Source organism: Eschscholzia californica, unplaced genomic scaffold (assembly GCF_041429995.1).
Source record: "Eschscholzia californica isolate CP2 unplaced genomic scaffold, dmEscCali1.0.p SCAF_1, whole genome shotgun sequence".
NCBI classification, from domain to species: Eukaryota; Viridiplantae; Streptophyta; class Magnoliopsida; order Ranunculales; family Papaveraceae; genus Eschscholzia; species Eschscholzia californica.
Window position 1 is genome coordinate 8,392,958 of NW_028238198.1, and position 18,051 is coordinate 8,411,008.

Genomic DNA, 18,051 nt, shown 5'->3' on the forward strand with positions numbered 1-18,051 from the left:
ACTATATAGAAAAATAGAAAGCAAAAGCAAAGTAAACTTGGGAAACTATGTTATATCATCACAGCTTCCCTAAGAATCGGGATTTTGTGGTGAGCAACTTATATACTAGAAGTTTGAGGACCCAAAAGTGTAATTCTAATTGGGATTTTGTGGTAAGAGTTCTCAGCTGTTATGTATCTAAGTTTGATTCTTCACTTAGCTATCTTTCTTCAATCTCGTTTCGAGGAGGGGGCTTCAATTTCTTATTCTCCGAATATATATTTATTGTTACACCTGACGTTAGGTACATCACGACCGAGAGTCATCAATGTCTCAACTTAAAGCATACAGTTTCATGGACACAAATTGCGAGAAAATCTTGTTAGGTTGAAACTGCAACAGGATCACCTTATATTTATAGAAGTTAAATGAGATCTGGTTTCCTCTGTTGTTGCAAACATTTCATGCTTGCTCATATAATGTATTTCCCGTCTTGGTCATGCACCGTTCGCAGGGAAGATGCGTTGTAGGTTCTTCCGGCTTTCGCAGCTATTGGTCTCATAATCCTGAACTGGGTCTTCCCAGGTTGCTTTCATCAAGAACAAAATATTTTTCAGTTTTGCTTCCGTAACAACGGATTGTTCCAACTATATTTCTTGTTGTTCAGATTATTGGGTTTTCTTTCTTCTGTGCTTTAAGGAATTCTGCAACCAAAGCCCTTTCAGTAACTCGTACATGAGAAAACATGTGGACAAGTATGGATGTTTTTATTGCCCATGTTTGCTGTAGGGTAAGATTTGAGTATTGTTTCCTATCTGAGTTTGGTAGTACCTTTGTTACGCCATCATTTAGTTATATAAATGTTATTTTGTTGGATCTGGTTAAGGTGAACTTTAATATATCTTGTTATGTCATGCTGGAGTCCTTTCGCTGTTTCAGCTTATGTGGTTTCTGGTTGCTTGATCGAAATCTAGTTGTCAGTACTGAAGATGGGGTGCACTGAATACTGAGGCACATTATGATGCTTCAAAGAGTATATTGCAGAAATTCTCCTCCATATTTCCTTCTGTTTAGAAGGTCTCGTGACTCGTGAGTGGTGCAAATCAGGTTGGCGGCCTTCGACTTTAACCCAATATGAGGTAGATATGTTGCTTAGTTTGTCACCAGGTTTCCCTGGTTACGTTCTTCTTGCGGATATTTTCATAAATAATGTTTTCTCCTACCATTAACATCTTTTGCGGGAATTCTCCTTATATTCTTCTTGGAAGTGTTAACCTGTAACATATTTTGCTGGAACTCCTGCCAGTGTCTCCATCACTGGCTTCACATTCTGCTATGATAACGTTTATTGCCTAGATTATTAGGGTTTTCTTTGTTCTGTGCTTTAAGGAATTCTGCAACCAAAGGCCTTTCAGTAATATGTACATAAGAACACATATGTACAAGTATGACTGTTTCCATTGGCCATGTTTGCTTTAGGGTAAGATTTGAATATTGTTTTTCAAGTGGTACAGGCGACCTATAACAACCTTGTTATGTCATGCTCGAGTGATCCCGCAGTTTAAGCTTATATGGTTGCTGGTTTCCTGGTCTTTAACTAGGTTGTCCGTAAGCTTGTGGTTACGTCATATGTTTGGGAGTCTCTCAACTATTTGAGTCAAATGACGAGGGATGCACTGGATACCGAAGCATATTCTGAAATTCGGAGAGTATATTTCAGAAATTCTCCATACTTCCTTTTGTTTAGAAGGTCTCACGAGTGGTGCAAATCAGGAAGGTTCTTTGACCCAATATGAGGTGGATCAGTTGCTTACTGAAGCATACGTGCCCTGCTTACTTTCTTCTTTGCGAATGTTTCTTATAAATAATGGTTTCTCCTACCATTAACATCTTTTGCAGGAATTCTTCATATTTCATTCTCTTGAGAACGTCTCGAGACGATGCTAGTTTATACTTCTAAGTTCTAGCACATATTATACCTAGGCACTGCTGGTTATATAGGATTTTTCAGAAACTTTAAGGAGATGCGTAACTGGAAAAACAAGGTGACAGTTGAAAGTTGAATGTGCTTTACTTATATTTTTCAAATGATTTTCTTACGTACCAAAACTAAATGGTATGAAAATTCTGTCAAAAAATTGCTGCTGATATTGTCAAGGTTTGGAATCCCTGTATATTTGTACATAGCACATTTCAAGCTAGGTCATTTTCAATAAAAGTTTCTAAAAGTTTTGGCTCTAAGTATTTGTCTGGTTACGTGTATTACTGTGGTCACAATTAGTTCAAAATTCTAACTTATATAACTGAGAAGAACTATTGCTGAGAGGCCTCTTCCTCGCTCTGCTGAGAATGTAGAGTTTGGTGTTTTTTGTGCAGTAAGATATACACGTATATAGTGGTGAGCATAACATGTAATATCAATCGGAGTTCAAGAACGTATATCACACATTTGCTGTCGTAGAATTACTCAAAATTCCTAGTGAAATGGTTGTATATGTATGAGCATGAATCAGTTGTAAATCTAGTATTGGCATAATACCTTAAGAAACATCATCTGTCAGGAACCTAGCTCTACTCTTACTGAGAAATCTCACGCGATGACTGGTTAAATATCATGAAGGATTTCTTATGGAATTCAATGCCAGCAAAGAAGAGGAAGGCACGATGCGTAATGTGAAAATAGGTGTGCCCCAAAGTGAAAAGGTGGGGCACGGGACACCTTCAAGTGCTCATTGTAATTGGTTTGGGGCGTGCCCGCCTTACTTTGGTAATCTGACTACGTTCTATAATTTGTGGTTGATCTATTCATTTAGTTTCTTGGTGGGTTTGCACGTTGATAGTTGCTTCTTTCTACGGGGTTGTACTATTGCATCACCAAAGGTATTTCTCTCTTGCACTTTGCTTAAATATCACATAAATAGTTCATATATTTGTCAAAGATGAGGTTTCTCACTAGTGATGCTTCATAAATCACTCAAATTATAAGAATTTTGCTGGTCACTTAATTTGGAGTAGCCTGAGCGTATAAGATAATGTGTTTTTATGAAAGGATAAGACTTTCTTACGTATATGTACTAGGAAGAACCTAGACATGAATAGCGGCGCGGAAACTCTGAAAGGGTTCAATAACTACTTCATTATTGAGTCGTAAGTGGCATGAATGGCCTGCTACACAAGATAAGCTGCATTTCGTTGTCCGTTAACAAGGGTATGCTTTTGCCCACATGTGAAAATAAATTTCGTTAAGACCATATTATCTACTTGGCTTCTTAAAGGAAGAGCGGCTTCACAAATTTGTAATCTCAACCTGTAGGAAGACATAATAAGGACCACTTTATGAACTTGTTACTTTTACTTTTTATGCATATCATAGCTGATAGGCGACACTGATTGGACGTCGATTTCCTGTTTTCTGATATTTGGGAAGGGTTCTGTGGCATATTCTAATAAAGTTGACACTATACTAAGGTCCTTTAGAATTCAGATACCAGGTTTCTTAAGTTTTGGTACGTCTGCTGTAATGCTTCTGAATTCGTAAAAGTGCATTATTAAGATCTTTGAAACATGGCTCATAAATCATGTGTGTCGCTTAGAAATCTCAGTGATAAGAACATTTTATCGATGAGATAAGGAAGCGAGTAGAATTTGTGGATATAGATGTCCCGCACTCAGATTTTATCCATCATCCAGTTTATCATATCGATCTTTTTCAAAATGAAGTATCCCGTCTTTTACATTTCTTAGTTTCTTGTTGTTGGTTACTAGAGTAAGTAGTTCGTTAAACTTAAGAGTTTCAGTTCATGTAATTAGGCCAATTTCGGGAAAGCTGACAGAATATAAATGTTCTCTGGATTGGGTAATCACTCGATGTATCTGGTTCTCATCTGGTAATTATTTTAGATGGTTTAAACCTATGCTTGATGAGGTGTGTTCTTGTTTCCACTTACGACAACTATATCATTTGATTTTGTGTAGAATAGTATCAAGTACTTGTGTTCATATTTCTACTTGTTATGCGGTTACATCATCGCATTTTTTTGAATGGTACATGAATTCTAACTTGGTGCTGATTATTAGTTTCTAGATGATATTGTAGTAATATTCTATGGGTATATAGAAATTCATTGCAGGAGACCGCAGGGGAATTCTTTAAGGTATGACAAACCCTTTTTCGTCAACTGTGTTTGATGATATTACAATTTTCCAATTAAAGATTATTTATATCAATTTTCCAATTAAAGATTATTTATATCAATTTTGCTCGTGTACACATATGTTTCGTGGGGTGAAGGACCACAAAAACACAAAATAAACAGCACCACGGTTTTAAAATTTGAATCCCTTTATTTTTGTCTTCCACCCATTTTTGTTTGATCCGTGGTTAATTTGGTCTTGATGTGCCTGACAATAACGGATAGGCTCATTATAATTATAATGCATGTTTTCCTCTTGCTCTGCGGATCTTTCAACATGGTTGATGTGTCTTCTCATTTGGAACAATTGAATTAATTAATTTTGTTGAAACTTGTCAACAGACTGCAAATGAAACTCAATTATGTGCCGTTCATCTGTTGGAAAGTCTTCTGTCAGCTCTACTTATTTTGAGAAACACTTCATGTGTTTCTCAACTTTTGATGAGCCGGCAGGCGAAAATACAATTATACTGGAAGGAGAGAGGAAACAAAATTTCAACCTTTGATGTTAAGTAATCTGGTATGGCTTCATGTGTTGGAGTTGAAGCCTACTTCCATGCATCTTTTACAAAGAGGTGCATTGGACGAAATTGATAAGCTTACGAGAACTATTCTAGAAATGCTACTCAAATCCATACCCTCCTACTTTCCATTCCGATGAGATGGTAAAAGTGTAAAACAGTTTCCTGTTTCACCTTGTTTCAAATTCGGTAAGTTACACATCTAATTGTGTGCTGCTTTGTTGACAAGAAGCATCTTAGAGGGCCAAATACTTTGAAATCCTGTCATGAAACTGAAGTTAGATCATTTTTTGTGTTTGGTTGAGTTGCGCAATAGAGTTACTGGTTTATTAGGGTTAGTTCTAGAAGCAGCAGATTGTTGAATAGAGCTAGAGAAGATCAGATTGTGATTGTTCGGTTGAGTTGCTCAGCTAATGTGCAGTTCCAGTGTCGAATAGAGCTAGAGAAGGTCAGATTGTTTATTCTAGAATCAGCAAACCAGTTAAATCGGGATGGAAACAAGAAAGGCCGGGGATCATGAAATCAAAGAGTCAATTCTACAAGAACTCTTAAAATGCATTTTCTTTTGCCGATTAGCTGAGCAAGTAGGAGATCTAAATTTAGGGATAGTAGTAGACACGGCAATTCAAGTTCACGGTGGATATCATGTGTTGGAGTTAGTTTAGCTCTTTCTGACTACAGCAGGGACATTAATAAAGGTAGTGCGCTGTATGTAGAGACCCATGATGTGTCTTCTTATGTGAGAGGTTTGTACGTACAAAAAAGCTGGCCATGTGTATTTTTCTTTCCTTCTGCACAACTTAGTCTTCAACTTTAAACTGTGTTTTGTAATTAGTTGCAGGTCATCAGACAGGTAGACTGACTCTTGAAGGTGACTAAGAATCCTCCAACTAACACCAGTTAGGGTACAAAAATGGAAGGATTTCATCCCATTTGAGTATATTTTCTCTCATGTTAGGTCTCCTCCATCTTTTCTCTTCTCTCCAACTTTGGGGTTGTTGTCGAGCGGCTTCAGCCTATCTACTTCAGGTAAGAGTAATGGCTTCAATCTCTCTTGCACTTCTAACTTCTCACCCACTTTCCTGACCCTATAAGTATCTTTCTAGTAACAAAATTGCGTTTCAAGGCTAATTACCAAATTGTCAAAAATAATGAAACCCATATAAGAAAAAAAAAAAAAAAAAAAGTAAAGATCAATGTGGATGTGGTTCTACAAACTTAATTACACAACTTGATGAAGCTCTTGGAAGCCCAACTATTTCTTCAGCTACCATTAGTTTCTCCTCTTTAATTTCCAATGAGGACTCCAAAATTTTCAGTTTGTTCTCCATTAATTCAAATTGAGATATATTTTTTGTTTGAGAAGGACTTAAATACGTAGGTTTGATACGTAGCGTTTTTCAAAAAAAAAAAAGTTTACCACACACATCTCCCTTGTGTTTCTGTTGAAAGGTAGGAATGTGACGGATTTCAGATTTAGCGACAAAGGTAGGAATGTGACGGATTCACATGAGCATACTTCTATAGGTGCGTGCACACTTAAGTGAAGAAAATCCAGGAAGAACATGAATATCTGTGAGCGAACCTTTGTGCAAGAGGGCCAGCAGATTCGGTGCCCAAATCTTGACTGGTTGGGGAGTATAAACACATGCAAACCGTATTAGCATAGGCCTGAAATGTGTGCAATCTTCTCATTCTTCCAGCGGCAGATTAATATATCCAACTTTTCTAGCACTGCGCAGTTATAAAAGAGTTGATTGATAGAATCATTAAACCAAACATGCACAAACTTAAGGATCGTGAGTCTCCGAAAAAAGATGGATCGTGGAAGACTGACATAACGGATTTTGTTTAGCTCTAACTTAGTGTCTCACTAGTAAAAAGACAGGAAGATAGATAAATCTTCCAATAAATCTAGTATAGTGAGCTCTTCAACTTTACGCCTTAATATAGAAGATATCCAGGCATTCATCCTAGAGTAATTACTTAGTCGATTACAGTGTAGACTAAACTTTTTAATATTCGACATATCATGAAGATGCAACGTTCTATACACAAAATCCATGAATCTATCAATTGATGTGTAAAGAACATTCTTCACCTGCTAGAATAAGATTAGGTTTATACCAACAAATAGATGCATTCTCAAAAAAAAAAAAAAAACAAGTAGATGCACAATGTTTCTAACGAATGTGCTTTAAAATAAGAAATTTGTTACTTATAAGGATATTTTTGGAATATTTGCCCAACCCGTTAATTTGATGATTTAGGGTTTATGAGGAGGAGTTGTCTTATTATACTACTAGTACTGATTAAAATTGGGGAGACCCTATAAATGAATGACAAAACTATGACTAGCTCTTTCTAGATATGAGGCTCCTCCATGAATATGGAGAGAGATCTACCACCGGAGAGATGTGGGTGTTTTTTTCCGAGGGGTTGTTGCCCCTCTCCGGTGATCTCCATGGGTTTCTTTACTTGAGAACCAGAGCCAATGATTTCTCTTCCATTTCTAAACCAAACAACCCTCTCTCTTTCTTTCTCTATCTAAACTTGTCGCTTCTGCTGATCTTGTTGTTGATGATGATGATGATAATAATAATAATAATCCTTCTTTCTTTCTCTCTTTCTTTTTGTTTTATAAATGAGGCTGTGATGATAAAATCTAAAAACCTAATTAGGGTTTTCAGACATGAATTGAAAGATCTCTTTCTACTATTATAAATCATGGATGGCGAGGTATCTTGGATGGTCATTTGAAGATGGGGAAGGAAGATAGACACATCTATCTGTGTTTTTAACCCCCTTTTCTTCTTCATTTTGGCAACCATTGAAGCAGCCATGCAAAGAGATAGAAAGAGAGAGAGAGAAACACATTCGTATTGTCTGAATAAAGGCGAATCTGAGCTTCCATTTTTTTACTTTTAAAATCCAGTTAGGGCAAAAACTTACTATCATTTGTTCTCTTTGTAAGCATAAACTCTTTACCTTTGGTGATTTCTTCATCATTCTAAATTGCCTGAATCTGATTAGTTTTAGTCATCTGAATCAAAATGAGACAGTTATTATTAATGCCATGTTTAAATGCATAAAAATGTGATTATAAAGAATTGCATTTCGAGTAATATAGATTGACTCACATATGCAAACCTTAACCTAGGAGATTAGGGTGGTTTCTAATTGTGAATAACATGATAAGGATTGTTGCCAACAACCCTTGGTTGGAGTAGTAAGAGGTTTGGTATGTGAAAAAAAAAAAATGATTGGCTTAATGAAGGGGTACTTTCTTCTTAACTTTGATGTTTTTGTGGTTGCTAGGAATGAATGGTGTGGTCTTAGCAGCAGCTGCTATTGGATCTTGTACTTGTGACTTGTGAGTCTCTCATCATTCATTTAAAACAAAGAGTTAAGATAGGGTTGACTGTGGCCTCAAAGCTTTGAGTTCAAGAAGGTTGTGATTGCTCTCATTCTTGTATAGTGTGTGATCTTTTGAGTGCCAACAGGAAGCTATGTGTCTGAATGTGGTGGTTGTGGAGAAGAATTAAAAGCCTTTTTTCGAAATCCTTCTCTGAAGATTACAAGATTAAGCATATTGTGCGAGTATTGAATCAGACAATTGATTTCTTATCTAAAATGAAACCTCCCATGAAGTACTTGGAGTTTGATGTAAAGAACTTGCCTGTCCAGTTGAAAATGATTGTCTTGGAAGGTTTGATTGGCAATTAGACTTAGAAACCAAAAGTTATACATTGGAAATAAAGTATCTTATCTTGCTTTGCTTGTTTGTTTCCTTGGTTGCTTTTAGTTGTATTGCTCTTTGATGGTCATAGACTCAGTAGTCTTTTAACCTGCTTAATCTGGTAAAAGAAGAAGAAAAATATCTAACAGTATTGTTTGGTGCAGTATGGACGATCCTCTAATGTGACTTCAAATTGTAATACCTAACTCTATTGTTTAGTTTGGATAAAGATATTGGTAGAGATTAATTTTGTCCATGACCACGACTTTGGGGCATAATAAAAAAATCTCGAGTGGTAAATTTTGGATGACTTCAAAACCTCACCCATCATATTGCGCGACCCCAAGGGGGTTGTTGGCAAACTGGCCACCAAGTCCACCAGTCTTTGGTGTAGTTGTTGGGCACCCCTTTAAAGCCCACGAGGTCGTGGGATTGAGTACAGTTTGTCATCAAGATTTATTCTATGTAATTAAACTATAAATAAAGTACATAATGTAATAAATTTGTCGGGCTTTAGGTTTCTTTCATGTTGTTGGACTTTAGGCCTCTGTCATTCATGGTTTAAATTAGGCGGTTCTCGTGCTTATCACATCTTCATGATGTATCGATGCCTTATAACAACTAACTTAGATCGTAGTCTAATTCTAAAAAAAAACTGGCCACCAGTGTTATTTCTCTTTCCCTTTTTTTCCTTTATCTGTTGTCTCTCCCCCTTTTCTTCCTCTCACTACTTGTGCGAAGGGAAACGTTCTCTTCATCGAAACCCTTCTTTCGCCAGAGATGAAGGGGAAGGGCAAACTAAATTGGAATTTCTAAACCTTTAATCTAGAGTTTTAGATCGATAGCACCGGTTCCACGCCGTCCAAGGAAGTTAGCGCAGTTTACTCAATGCCTAGTCTTCCTTTTCGTAGGCTAAGCTTCCCGCCTTCCTTCATACCGGTCCCTTAGAGCCTATCCTCGAGGAACTTACGCTAGAATGAGGAGCAGACTCAATCGCTTCCTTCTTTCTTCGCCCCAAAGGTCTGCTTTCTATTCTATATAGACTTTTTTAAAATGCTTTACTGTACTTTATGTCAAATAGCCGTTAGCCTTACTTCATGCGCTGCAATAAGACTTGGAAAAGGAACTTCCCCGAGCCTTGGATTATTCCGGCTGGAACAGGCGGGCTCTCATTAACTCAATCGACAATTTCATAGTCAGATGATTGACCACATAACCTTTGAAGAGGATTTCACTGGAAACCCTCCTCGAAGGTTTTAAGATCTCAGATGAAGGTGATTCCGGCACATGAAATTTTTTTCCTTCACCAGAACAAGGAAAAGGAAACAAGGAGAGAAAAAAAGAGATGAGAGAGAAAGAATGGGAGATAGCTGGGCAAGGGAGATATCAAAGATTACAAAGAGATATAAAGACTAGAGAGAGTTACAACGATGGTGGTGGTGGAAAGAAAAGAGGAAGCAGAAAAGAATTTCGTTTTAAAGGTTTGTCGAGGATGTTAGTCTGGCCACACTACCTTTGCGACCAGCATGAAAGTAGAGTGGTGGTGTCATCCAAGATTTTTCCAACTAATTTTCGGTCGGATGCTCTAGAGACTTTTGAGGATGCCCAAAGCCCCCCGACCTTGCTCATAGACTTTCGACACAAACAGACCCTAAAAGAGTTTTTAAATTAACTACCAAACCAAAGGTTCCCAAAAGGCCATAGCTAAAAAAAACTCACACTTCTTCATCCCCATATTTTGCCAGCTTCCAAAAAGAATCCGATTTGAAAGTGACTATCTTTCTTCAATCAAATAATTTCTCTACCCGTTTTTCTAATCGCATTTGTTTGAAAAGCAAGAAAGAAGTAGAAAAAAGTTCTGGATTTAGGGTTTAGGTTTCATGGCGGGAAGGGCTTCTAGGAATTTTATTAAAGAACTTTTATATAGGAATACGAAAGTTGTAGGTTTAAGACATTCAAGTTCTGTTTCTGGGAATGTTCCAAAAATTCCTCAGTCATCGAAGAAAGTAAGATACTCAATTCTTCTTTTCATTGATAAAGTTTGTTCCTTTTATTAGATACTGAAGATTGGGAGTATACTTATTGAGATTTTACCTGTTTTTCGATTAATTACAAACATCAGTTGATTAATTTGATCCTTATAAGGGTTTGATTCCCACTGGTTTTGAGAATTATGGGGTTTATGTTTGATGATGGTTATGAATTAAGTTGTTATAAACTGAAGAAATAGGTCTAATAAGGAATGTTAGTTACAAAATACTATAGAAATGAAGTACTTACTTTTAAGTTCTTTGATTCACTGTGTACTACTTTGGTCCAAGTTTGAAGTCTTTGAAGCAATTTAATTTGAATTGATTGTGGCTAATAATTAATTTTCGGGTCGGAAGACTACTAGATAACCCTTCTTTTCTCTTACTTTTTGCTACCCAGATGTTGAATTTGGATAAATTTAAGTATATCTTGTTATATGATTCCTTGAACTTCAAACTTTTCAAAAAAAGAAAATGATTCCTTGAACTTTCGGGTTGGAAGATTACCTTTTAAGTTTTGGTTACTGATAAGCTTATGATTCCTTGACTTTTTGGTCGAGGTGAGGGCGTGATAATGTGAGATCAAAGCACTGAAATTCTATATGTAGTTTCACGTAGTAGGGGAAAATCATAAACAATCTACTGATGTTAAATATGAAAACCACTCTTCTCTTGCTTATACTTTTCTCCTTGCTCGTAAGAACTTTCCTAGTCATGCTTCGTTAAATTTGTTGTGATTATGTTTGCACTGTAGGGAAGATTACTGACTGGAGCCACGTTAGGTCTAGTCATTGCTGGAGGAGCTTATGCGAGTACTGTGGATGAGGCCACTTTCTGGTATTTTTTACTTGCCCAATCGCTGCACATCTTTTTCTTATTCTGCAAACCTTTTTCTAGCAGCACAGGGTCGGGAGAAAAGATATTAACATCGGGCCTTCAGGCATGACCTATGTAGTTGGTCTCAGCCCTCTCACGAGACGAGACTCGGCCGAGACACCGAGGTAGGGTTTGGCCGAGAATCTCGGGTGTCTCGGCCGAGAATCTCGGGTGTCTCGGCCGAGACAGACCGATACCTAGACCGAAAATGAGAACGAGACAACATCTTTTAATTTCTTGGAACTTTTTTTTGAAAACTTTAAATTCTAATGGTATACTATTATTTATTACATTCTTTACTGCTTATTATATTCTCAATCAACCTAAGACCGTATCGCTTCTACTGTGGTTGAAGCACATGTTCTAATTGGTCTTCGACTCTCAACTTCAAATTTTGTTTCTCGTCGCTAGATGCTTAACAATTTCGTTCTGAAGTTTTTTTCTCTATATGTTTTTGCTCATGGTAGCATTAGCAATCCATTTATATTCTTAGTAACAGTATCAACACATGTTGAACCATGTGAAGTTTTTTCCTCATACAGCTAGGTCTGACATCTTTCTTATACAACTCCAATGATCACTAATCAGACTTTGCTACTAGCTCTTCAGAAAAGACCAAACTGAATGATCAAAAGACAAAAACACCATTTACTATTGCCATGTATTTGTTTCTGTAATGTTCTATCTAATGTATAGACATCTTCTGCTTGTAACTTGGTACAGTGGATGGCTATTTTCAGCAACAAAGCTTGTCAATCCGTTCTTTGCATATTTGGACCCTGAGGTTGCTCACAGATTAGCTGTATCTGCAGCAGCCCGTGGTCTAGTTCCCAGAGAAAAGAGGCAAGACTCTGTGATACTGGGGTTGGAAGTATGGGGCCGAAAATTTTCAAACCCAATAGGTCTTTCTGCCGGCTTTGACAAAAATGCTGAGGCTGTTGAAGGATTATTGGGGATTGGCTTTGGCTTCGTAGAGGTCGGCTCTGTTACCCCTGTTCCACAGGAGGGCAACCCAAAGCCTCGGATTTTCAGATTGCCAAAGGAAGGGTAAGAACACATGCAGTTAAGTTTTGGGTCTCTGAGTTTAACTTTTTGTAAGCCGAAAATTTATTAGTATGGCTGGCAGATATATGTTGAAAGGGAAAAGCATAAGTTGAATCGCAAATTATGAAACTTGTTTGCATAACAATGTCTACCCCCAAGTATAGCATATGACCTCTTATCATTATAAGTGATTCTGAATAGAGTAGTTTTCCATCTAACGTGCCCAGTCTTCTAAGAGAGTCCTTAAACGTGTTCCAACTGTTTCTGTCTTACATCAAAATGCTTGGTTTTTTTTAGGGCTATCATAAATAGGTGCGGGTTTAATAGTGAAGGCATTGTCTCTGTAGCAAAGCGGTTGGGTGCTCAGCATGGTAAGAGAAAACTGGCTGAAACTTCTAGCACTTCACCTTCCCCTAGTGAGGAAGGCAAGCAGGGAGGAAAAGCAGGTCCAGGCATTCTTGGAGTCAATCTTGGCAAGAACAAAACTAGTGAAGATGCTACAGCTGACTATGTCCAAGGAGTCCACACTTTGTCCCAGTATGCTGATTACTTGGTTAGTCCTCTTTTTTCAATCTTAAGTTCACAATCTGAAAACACATGCAAATGCTTGGGTTTAGTCCTTGTGGAGCCGAATATGCTAAAACTGGAGAATATGGGTCTTTGCCTCTTTGGTCTTTTCTTAAACTTATTTACTTGTAAGTTAACTCGAAAATATACTGTTAGTGATGCAATGTGATCTACAAGAAGTCAAGAATTATATTATTCCAATTTGATCTTCCATTAGTTCTTGTGCTTTATTATTAGCTTATGAGGTGAACCGGTGTAATTATTTATAAAAGAATGCAACAGGCTTTAGCGTCATAATTTAGGTCATAAGTTTTAATAGATTTTAGTTAGGTTTCTAAGGAGTCCTTGGGTTAGTAGGTATCTTGAATGGTTCGTAACCAGTTTGAGAGTTTTAGTACGATTTACTAGTATGTGGAGGTTTTTTGACAGGAGTTATCAAGGTATCTGCGTACGGAGTTCCTAGCACGAAAGTTAGGATTTCGATGATAAGAGAGTTTCTTTGTGCTTCTGGGTGCAGGAAAATCCTTATATTGTTCAATTGAGCAAAGATTGATTATTTGCTTCATCTGAAAGATTAGAGTAATATTTTAATGTGTTAAAAGAGAATGAAGTTCACCCTAAAGTTTGTAGAGGAGCGACAGGAGGAGGAAGTGAGAGGTAAAGGGGCGTCCAAGTAGTTGTGGGGTTACCTAGATGAGCAAGTGGACGGTGTACCCTCACGTGCTGTTAGAGGAAGATACAACTTAACCATATATAACAAGAGCGTTCAGGTCATACAAAGAGTTATACATGCATACCAACATATTATAAATACCATAGTACAATTTCAAGAAGTTGATGCTATGTTGCCGAATTTATGCCAAAAATCAAAGTTGTTCCTTTATACCCTATGTAGATATACAAATTATAAATGAGTATGTGACATTCCTTCAGAGCCTCACTATTTTTTGGAACTGTGGACATTTTATGACATTTCCCGAATCTTTCATCTCTTTCATTGAAGTTCATTGGCTAACATCTAGTTTCTCTTATCACAACTCAAATATTCTTTGTACTAAAAAGCCTCAATTTCCGTATGACCAATAGTCTCCGTACTAATTTTAAACCCTTGTAAGTATGATATTATGATATAGCGTCACAATGTCTCACATACCAATAAGAGGAAACCTTTAACTTCATCCTATTCGTATATTTTCTCCTGATAATGTTTCTTCTTAACGCACAAGATAACTGTTTTACAAGCAAATCTGCTCTGCAGTCAGTCTGTACGTTTTTGTGATTCATGATTATCTATTTTACGCGTTGCAATACAGTAAATCTTCAACAGACAATAGTGTTAATATGAGAATACTGTGTATACATATACAGGTTATAAATATTTCATCACCAAATACTCCTGGATTGCGGAAGTTGCAGGGAAGAAAACAATTAAAGGATCTCGTTAAGAAGGTAGGACCTCCAAACATAGCTTTAGCCATTCTTCTGGCCATCCAATTGTTAGACTCTCCAGTATTGGTATTTTTGTTGCTCTTTATAACTGTTTCATTTACAAACAGGTACAAGCTGCTCGTGACGAAATGCAATGGGGTGAGGAGGGACCCCCTCCACTGCTTGTAAAAATTGCTCCAGATTTGTCCAAACAGGACCTTGAAGATATCGCAGCAGTATGCATACAGCAACCTTAAATGCTTGCCTTTTCATCATGTTGTTTATTTACTCGTCCAGTGTTTCAACGTGACTTCTTTCTTATCGTTATAGGTTGCTCTTACACTCCGCTTGGATGGATTGGTAAGTTTTCTTTGTTCACAAGCTTTGATCTTGTTAGCCATTTAAATCTTCTAGGCTGAATTTTTTTCGTTACTCATTATGTCTGTGTGCATTATGTCATGCTTAATGCCGTAATTACTGGTGATGGATTAGCACATTGCCATGTAAGTTAATGTTCATTATCTTCCGATTCAGATCATATCAAATACTACCATTTCAAGGCCCGATCCTGTAAGTGCAAATCCTGTTGCTCAAGAAACAGGTGGTTTAAGCGGGAAGCCTCTATTTGACATGTCAACCACTGTTCTCAAGGACATGTTTCTCTTGACAAGGGTAAGTTGATTGAACTTAAAAGTTAAAATGAAATCAATGATCATGTTGATTTATGAATGCGTGACATTAGACTCGTTCGTCTCTCCATCCGTAAAAATATAATGAAGTAACAGAGGAGAACTCAAAACCTCGAAACGGACATGAGTAACGATCTTGGGTCCAAGATCTCGTTTAAAGAAAGTTTCTGGTGATATCTAGAATGAGAATCGACTCATTGAGTTGATGAAAATTGAAAAGATGAAACATGTAACTTCCTCACTCATCAAGTACTCCACGCAGTTTATATATAGCAGCTAACTTTGTAGGTTGAAAAGTAAACACGTTGTTAAGGTTCTTGACATGTTTAATTTTCCACATTTAATTTCACTCTCTAGTTGCATTCATTTCTCTCCGGAACTGACTGCTGCTTTACTAATCTTTCTCAGGGAAAGATTCCTCTGATTGGTTGTGGAGGAATTAGCAAGTAAGTTTCAGGAGTTCAGGAAATAAGTTTAGTTAATCTTTGCGACACGCCGACACCTATATTTAAAAAATACTAATGAAACTTGTTCTTTCTGTATCTGATTCAGTGGTGAAGATGCATACAAGAAGATACGTGCTGGAGCAACTCTTGTTCAACTTTATACAGCCTTCGCCTACGAGGGACCTGCTCTCATTCCACGGATAAAGGTGTTTTTTTAACTGCTCAATATTGCATACAAAATGTTGCGGTGTCCCTCTTTTTTAGCAAATGATTATAATTATGTGAAAACCGGATTTGAGGGAATGATATAACGTCATTCAAGAAAAATGGATATAAGAAGGTTCTATAGCTTCAAGTGATGGGCAAACTAAGTTTGTATCAATTCGACTTAATTGTTTGCTATTCATGCAATTTACTTGGTAAGATGTTAGATGCAGACGTTGTAAATAAACAAAAAGTTAGAAAACACATTTGCATTCTCTGTTTCTTATTTTTATCGGTTGAAAACATAGCTATTTTCAGCAGATAGCAAAACCCAGAATTAGACCATAAAAACAACCCAAACAGGGACAACCAACGGAAACAGGAACCTAACCTACTTATTCCTTCGTGCCTACAGCCTACATTAGTACATATATGTTCTCTTTTTTTTTTTTTTGGAAGTTGTCGATGTATGCGTATATTGTTGTGTTCTTATGCTAATATCAGTGTGTACTCTGTTAACTAATTTGTACGTCAAAATATTTGATGTATACAGGCTGAATTGGCAGAGTGCTTAGAGAGAGATGGTTTCAAGTCGATCTATGAAGCTATTGGTGCAGATTACAGGTAGCAAATGTAGTTCTCTTTTATGGAGTAGAAAGAAATTTCTCCTCCGCAAAAGTCATAACCTCGTACACGGAGATCTTCACAGACACCGAAATACGTTACTTTTCAAGTCTAAATTTTTATTGATCAACATAGCACACTCATCAACTATATGTTTTCTTGTTTTGCATAAAGTTTAGTTTATATATGTTTCATTCTCAATGATAAGTTGTCGATGAAATTTTGTATTATTTATTAATCTCTGGAAAGATGAGATTACAACAGTGCATTCAGGTGGTTGTAGAAATTAACAACTACCATTCTTGGCTTATATTTCCCATTTTAAGATCAAAGTTGTTAATAATAGTATTACTTTAACAGAATGAAAGTAACTTGAAATAACATGCACAAAATGAAGTCCGAGTGTCTGGGATTCTCTTCAAATTCTGATCTGACCTAGAGACGATGGGCAGAAACCAGATGAGTTTATTATAGACGGTCATACATATCGATATGACAGTTAATTGATTTGATCTACTAATATTCGTTTCTACACACATACATATATGCATACAACACTGTTGAAGACCTTGTGTTTTACACGATCAAAGGAATTGCAGAGTTTCATGGAGTCGTTGATGTTGAGACATCACCTGTATGAATATCGTCAGGGAGTATCTTCAATACAGCAGGTTGCTCTGCAAAGTTTCAAGTTCCATTTAGTGGGTTGCTTTAATAACAACTTACTACTAAGCATAACTAAAGGCAAGAAGCTGTTACTTAGAAGAGCTGAAATCTGATCAGTAGTGAGTTTAGCTGCAAAACTATTCATGGTTCTTGTATATTCATATATGATGGCTTTCTTAGCTGCTACTTCACTGCACAGTTTAAACTATATGTTAGTTTTCTTCGACAAAATTGATTTCATGTTCGTATTATGTTGAAGTCCTATATATAAATATATAATCATGTTGTGTTTCGATCTTTGACCTCCCAAGAACCGAGGCCAGTGTTGAGACATGGCTGGCTGTTGATTCCTTTGATCTTGCCATGTAAACTATTTGAATTGAAGCTTGATCATTTTGACTCTGTAACAAACAACAAGAAACAAAATAACTATTATTGAGATTTGATTTATAAATTACCCAATATGAATCAAAAAGTTGTACTAAGTAAACAACTAGAAAGACATTTGATATATCTCTCCCTTTCTCTCTCTCTCTCTCTCTAGTGAGGAGGAATTGAAGAGTTTACATTAGCATTAAGGAAGGATAGGAAGGAAAAGAGCATGAGAAGGATCTGAAAACATTGAGAAATAGGAGCCATGCTTTTGGATTTGTTTGTAACCCTAGTTGTAGATGAAAGAGTGCTTAATGCATGCATATTTAAGGATGAGATTTCAGCTTAATGAGTCCTCCATTAATGATTTTGTTCCTATAATTTGGAACCCACTTAGTGTTTGCCATGTGGCGGTTACCCGCTTTCCATACAAGGAAACACAAGTGGTAGCGCAATGAATTAGTTTTTGTTCTTTAAGATGGTCGGAAATCCAGTTAATGTATAAAATTGGTGTGAAAACGAGTAGAATTGTCCCGTGGTGTGACGATACTTGAATTGTTGTTTGGATGAAATGTTTGTTTCGTCATGTTTCTTGGTTCGAATGTGGAAGAATCGGATTTTTTTTTTTTGTTTGAATTGGTAAGCGTGTGCCTCGAACCCTTCTTGACCTTTA

General features: G+C 36.9%; 2 protein-coding genes and 1 long non-coding RNA gene across 3 annotated transcripts; 2 read left to right on the top strand and 1 right to left on the bottom strand.

Annotated features, from left to right (window-relative positions):
* The first annotated feature begins 6,220 nt into the window (after positions 1-6,220).
* Positions 6,221-8,470, top strand: LOC147563829 (uncharacterized). Its single transcript, XR_015225362.1, has 2 exons — positions 6,221-8,066; positions 8,197-8,470. It is a non-coding gene; the product is annotated as an uncharacterized LOC147563829 (long non-coding RNA).
* Positions 8,471-9,608: 1,138 nt separating this feature from the next.
* Positions 9,609-16,683, top strand: LOC147563830 (dihydroorotate dehydrogenase (quinone), mitochondrial-like). The gene is made up of 11 exons (XM_086641069.1): positions 9,609-10,438; positions 11,217-11,299; positions 12,062-12,385; positions 12,680-12,935; positions 14,318-14,398; positions 14,506-14,613; positions 14,708-14,737; positions 14,912-15,049; positions 15,475-15,512; positions 15,619-15,718; positions 16,270-16,683. Exons 1-11 carry the CDS (start codon positions 10,313-10,315, stop codon positions 16,342-16,344), a joined length of 1,359 nt encoding a protein of 452 aa, XP_086497195.1. The 5' UTR covers positions 9,609-10,312; the 3' UTR covers positions 16,345-16,683.
* Positions 16,684-16,752: 69 nt separating this feature from the next.
* On the bottom strand, positions 16,753-17,703 carry LOC147563831 (subtilisin-like protease SBT3.3). Its single transcript, XM_086641081.1, has 4 exons — positions 17,574-17,703; positions 17,310-17,407; positions 17,100-17,197; positions 16,753-17,017 (listed from the first exon to the last, which is right to left on the bottom strand). Exons 1-4 carry the CDS (start codon positions 17,700-17,702, stop codon positions 16,944-16,946), a joined length of 399 nt encoding a protein of 132 aa, XP_086497207.1. The 5' UTR covers position 17,703; the 3' UTR covers positions 16,753-16,943.
* Positions 17,704-18,051: the final 348 nt, after the last annotated feature.

Bases quoted from the DNA above. Each gene is read 5' to 3' on its own strand.
- LOC147563830 (XM_086641069.1), top strand. From the start codon at position 10,313: ATGGCGGGAAGGGCTTCTAGGAATTTTATTAAAGAACTTTTATATAGG. The intron at 12,936-14,317 runs GTTAGTCCTCTT...ATACATATACAG, and splicing joins CCCAGTATGCTGATTACTTG to GTTATAAATATTTCATCACC. The intron at 15,050-15,474 runs GTAAGTTGATTG...AATCTTTCTCAG, and splicing joins ACATGTTTCTCTTGACAAGG to GGAAAGATTCCTCTGATTGG.
- LOC147563831 (XM_086641081.1), bottom strand. From the start codon at position 17,702: ATGCATGCATTAAGCACTCTTTCATCTACAACTAGGGTTACAAACAAA. The intron at 17,408-17,573 runs GTAAACTCTTCA...TGTTTGTTACAG, and splicing joins TATCCTTCCTTAATGCTAAT to AGTCAAAATGATCAAGCTTC. The intron at 17,198-17,309 runs GTCAAAGATCGA...TAAACTGTGCAG, and splicing joins CTGGCCTCGGTTCTTGGGAG to TGAAGTAGCAGCTAAGAAAG.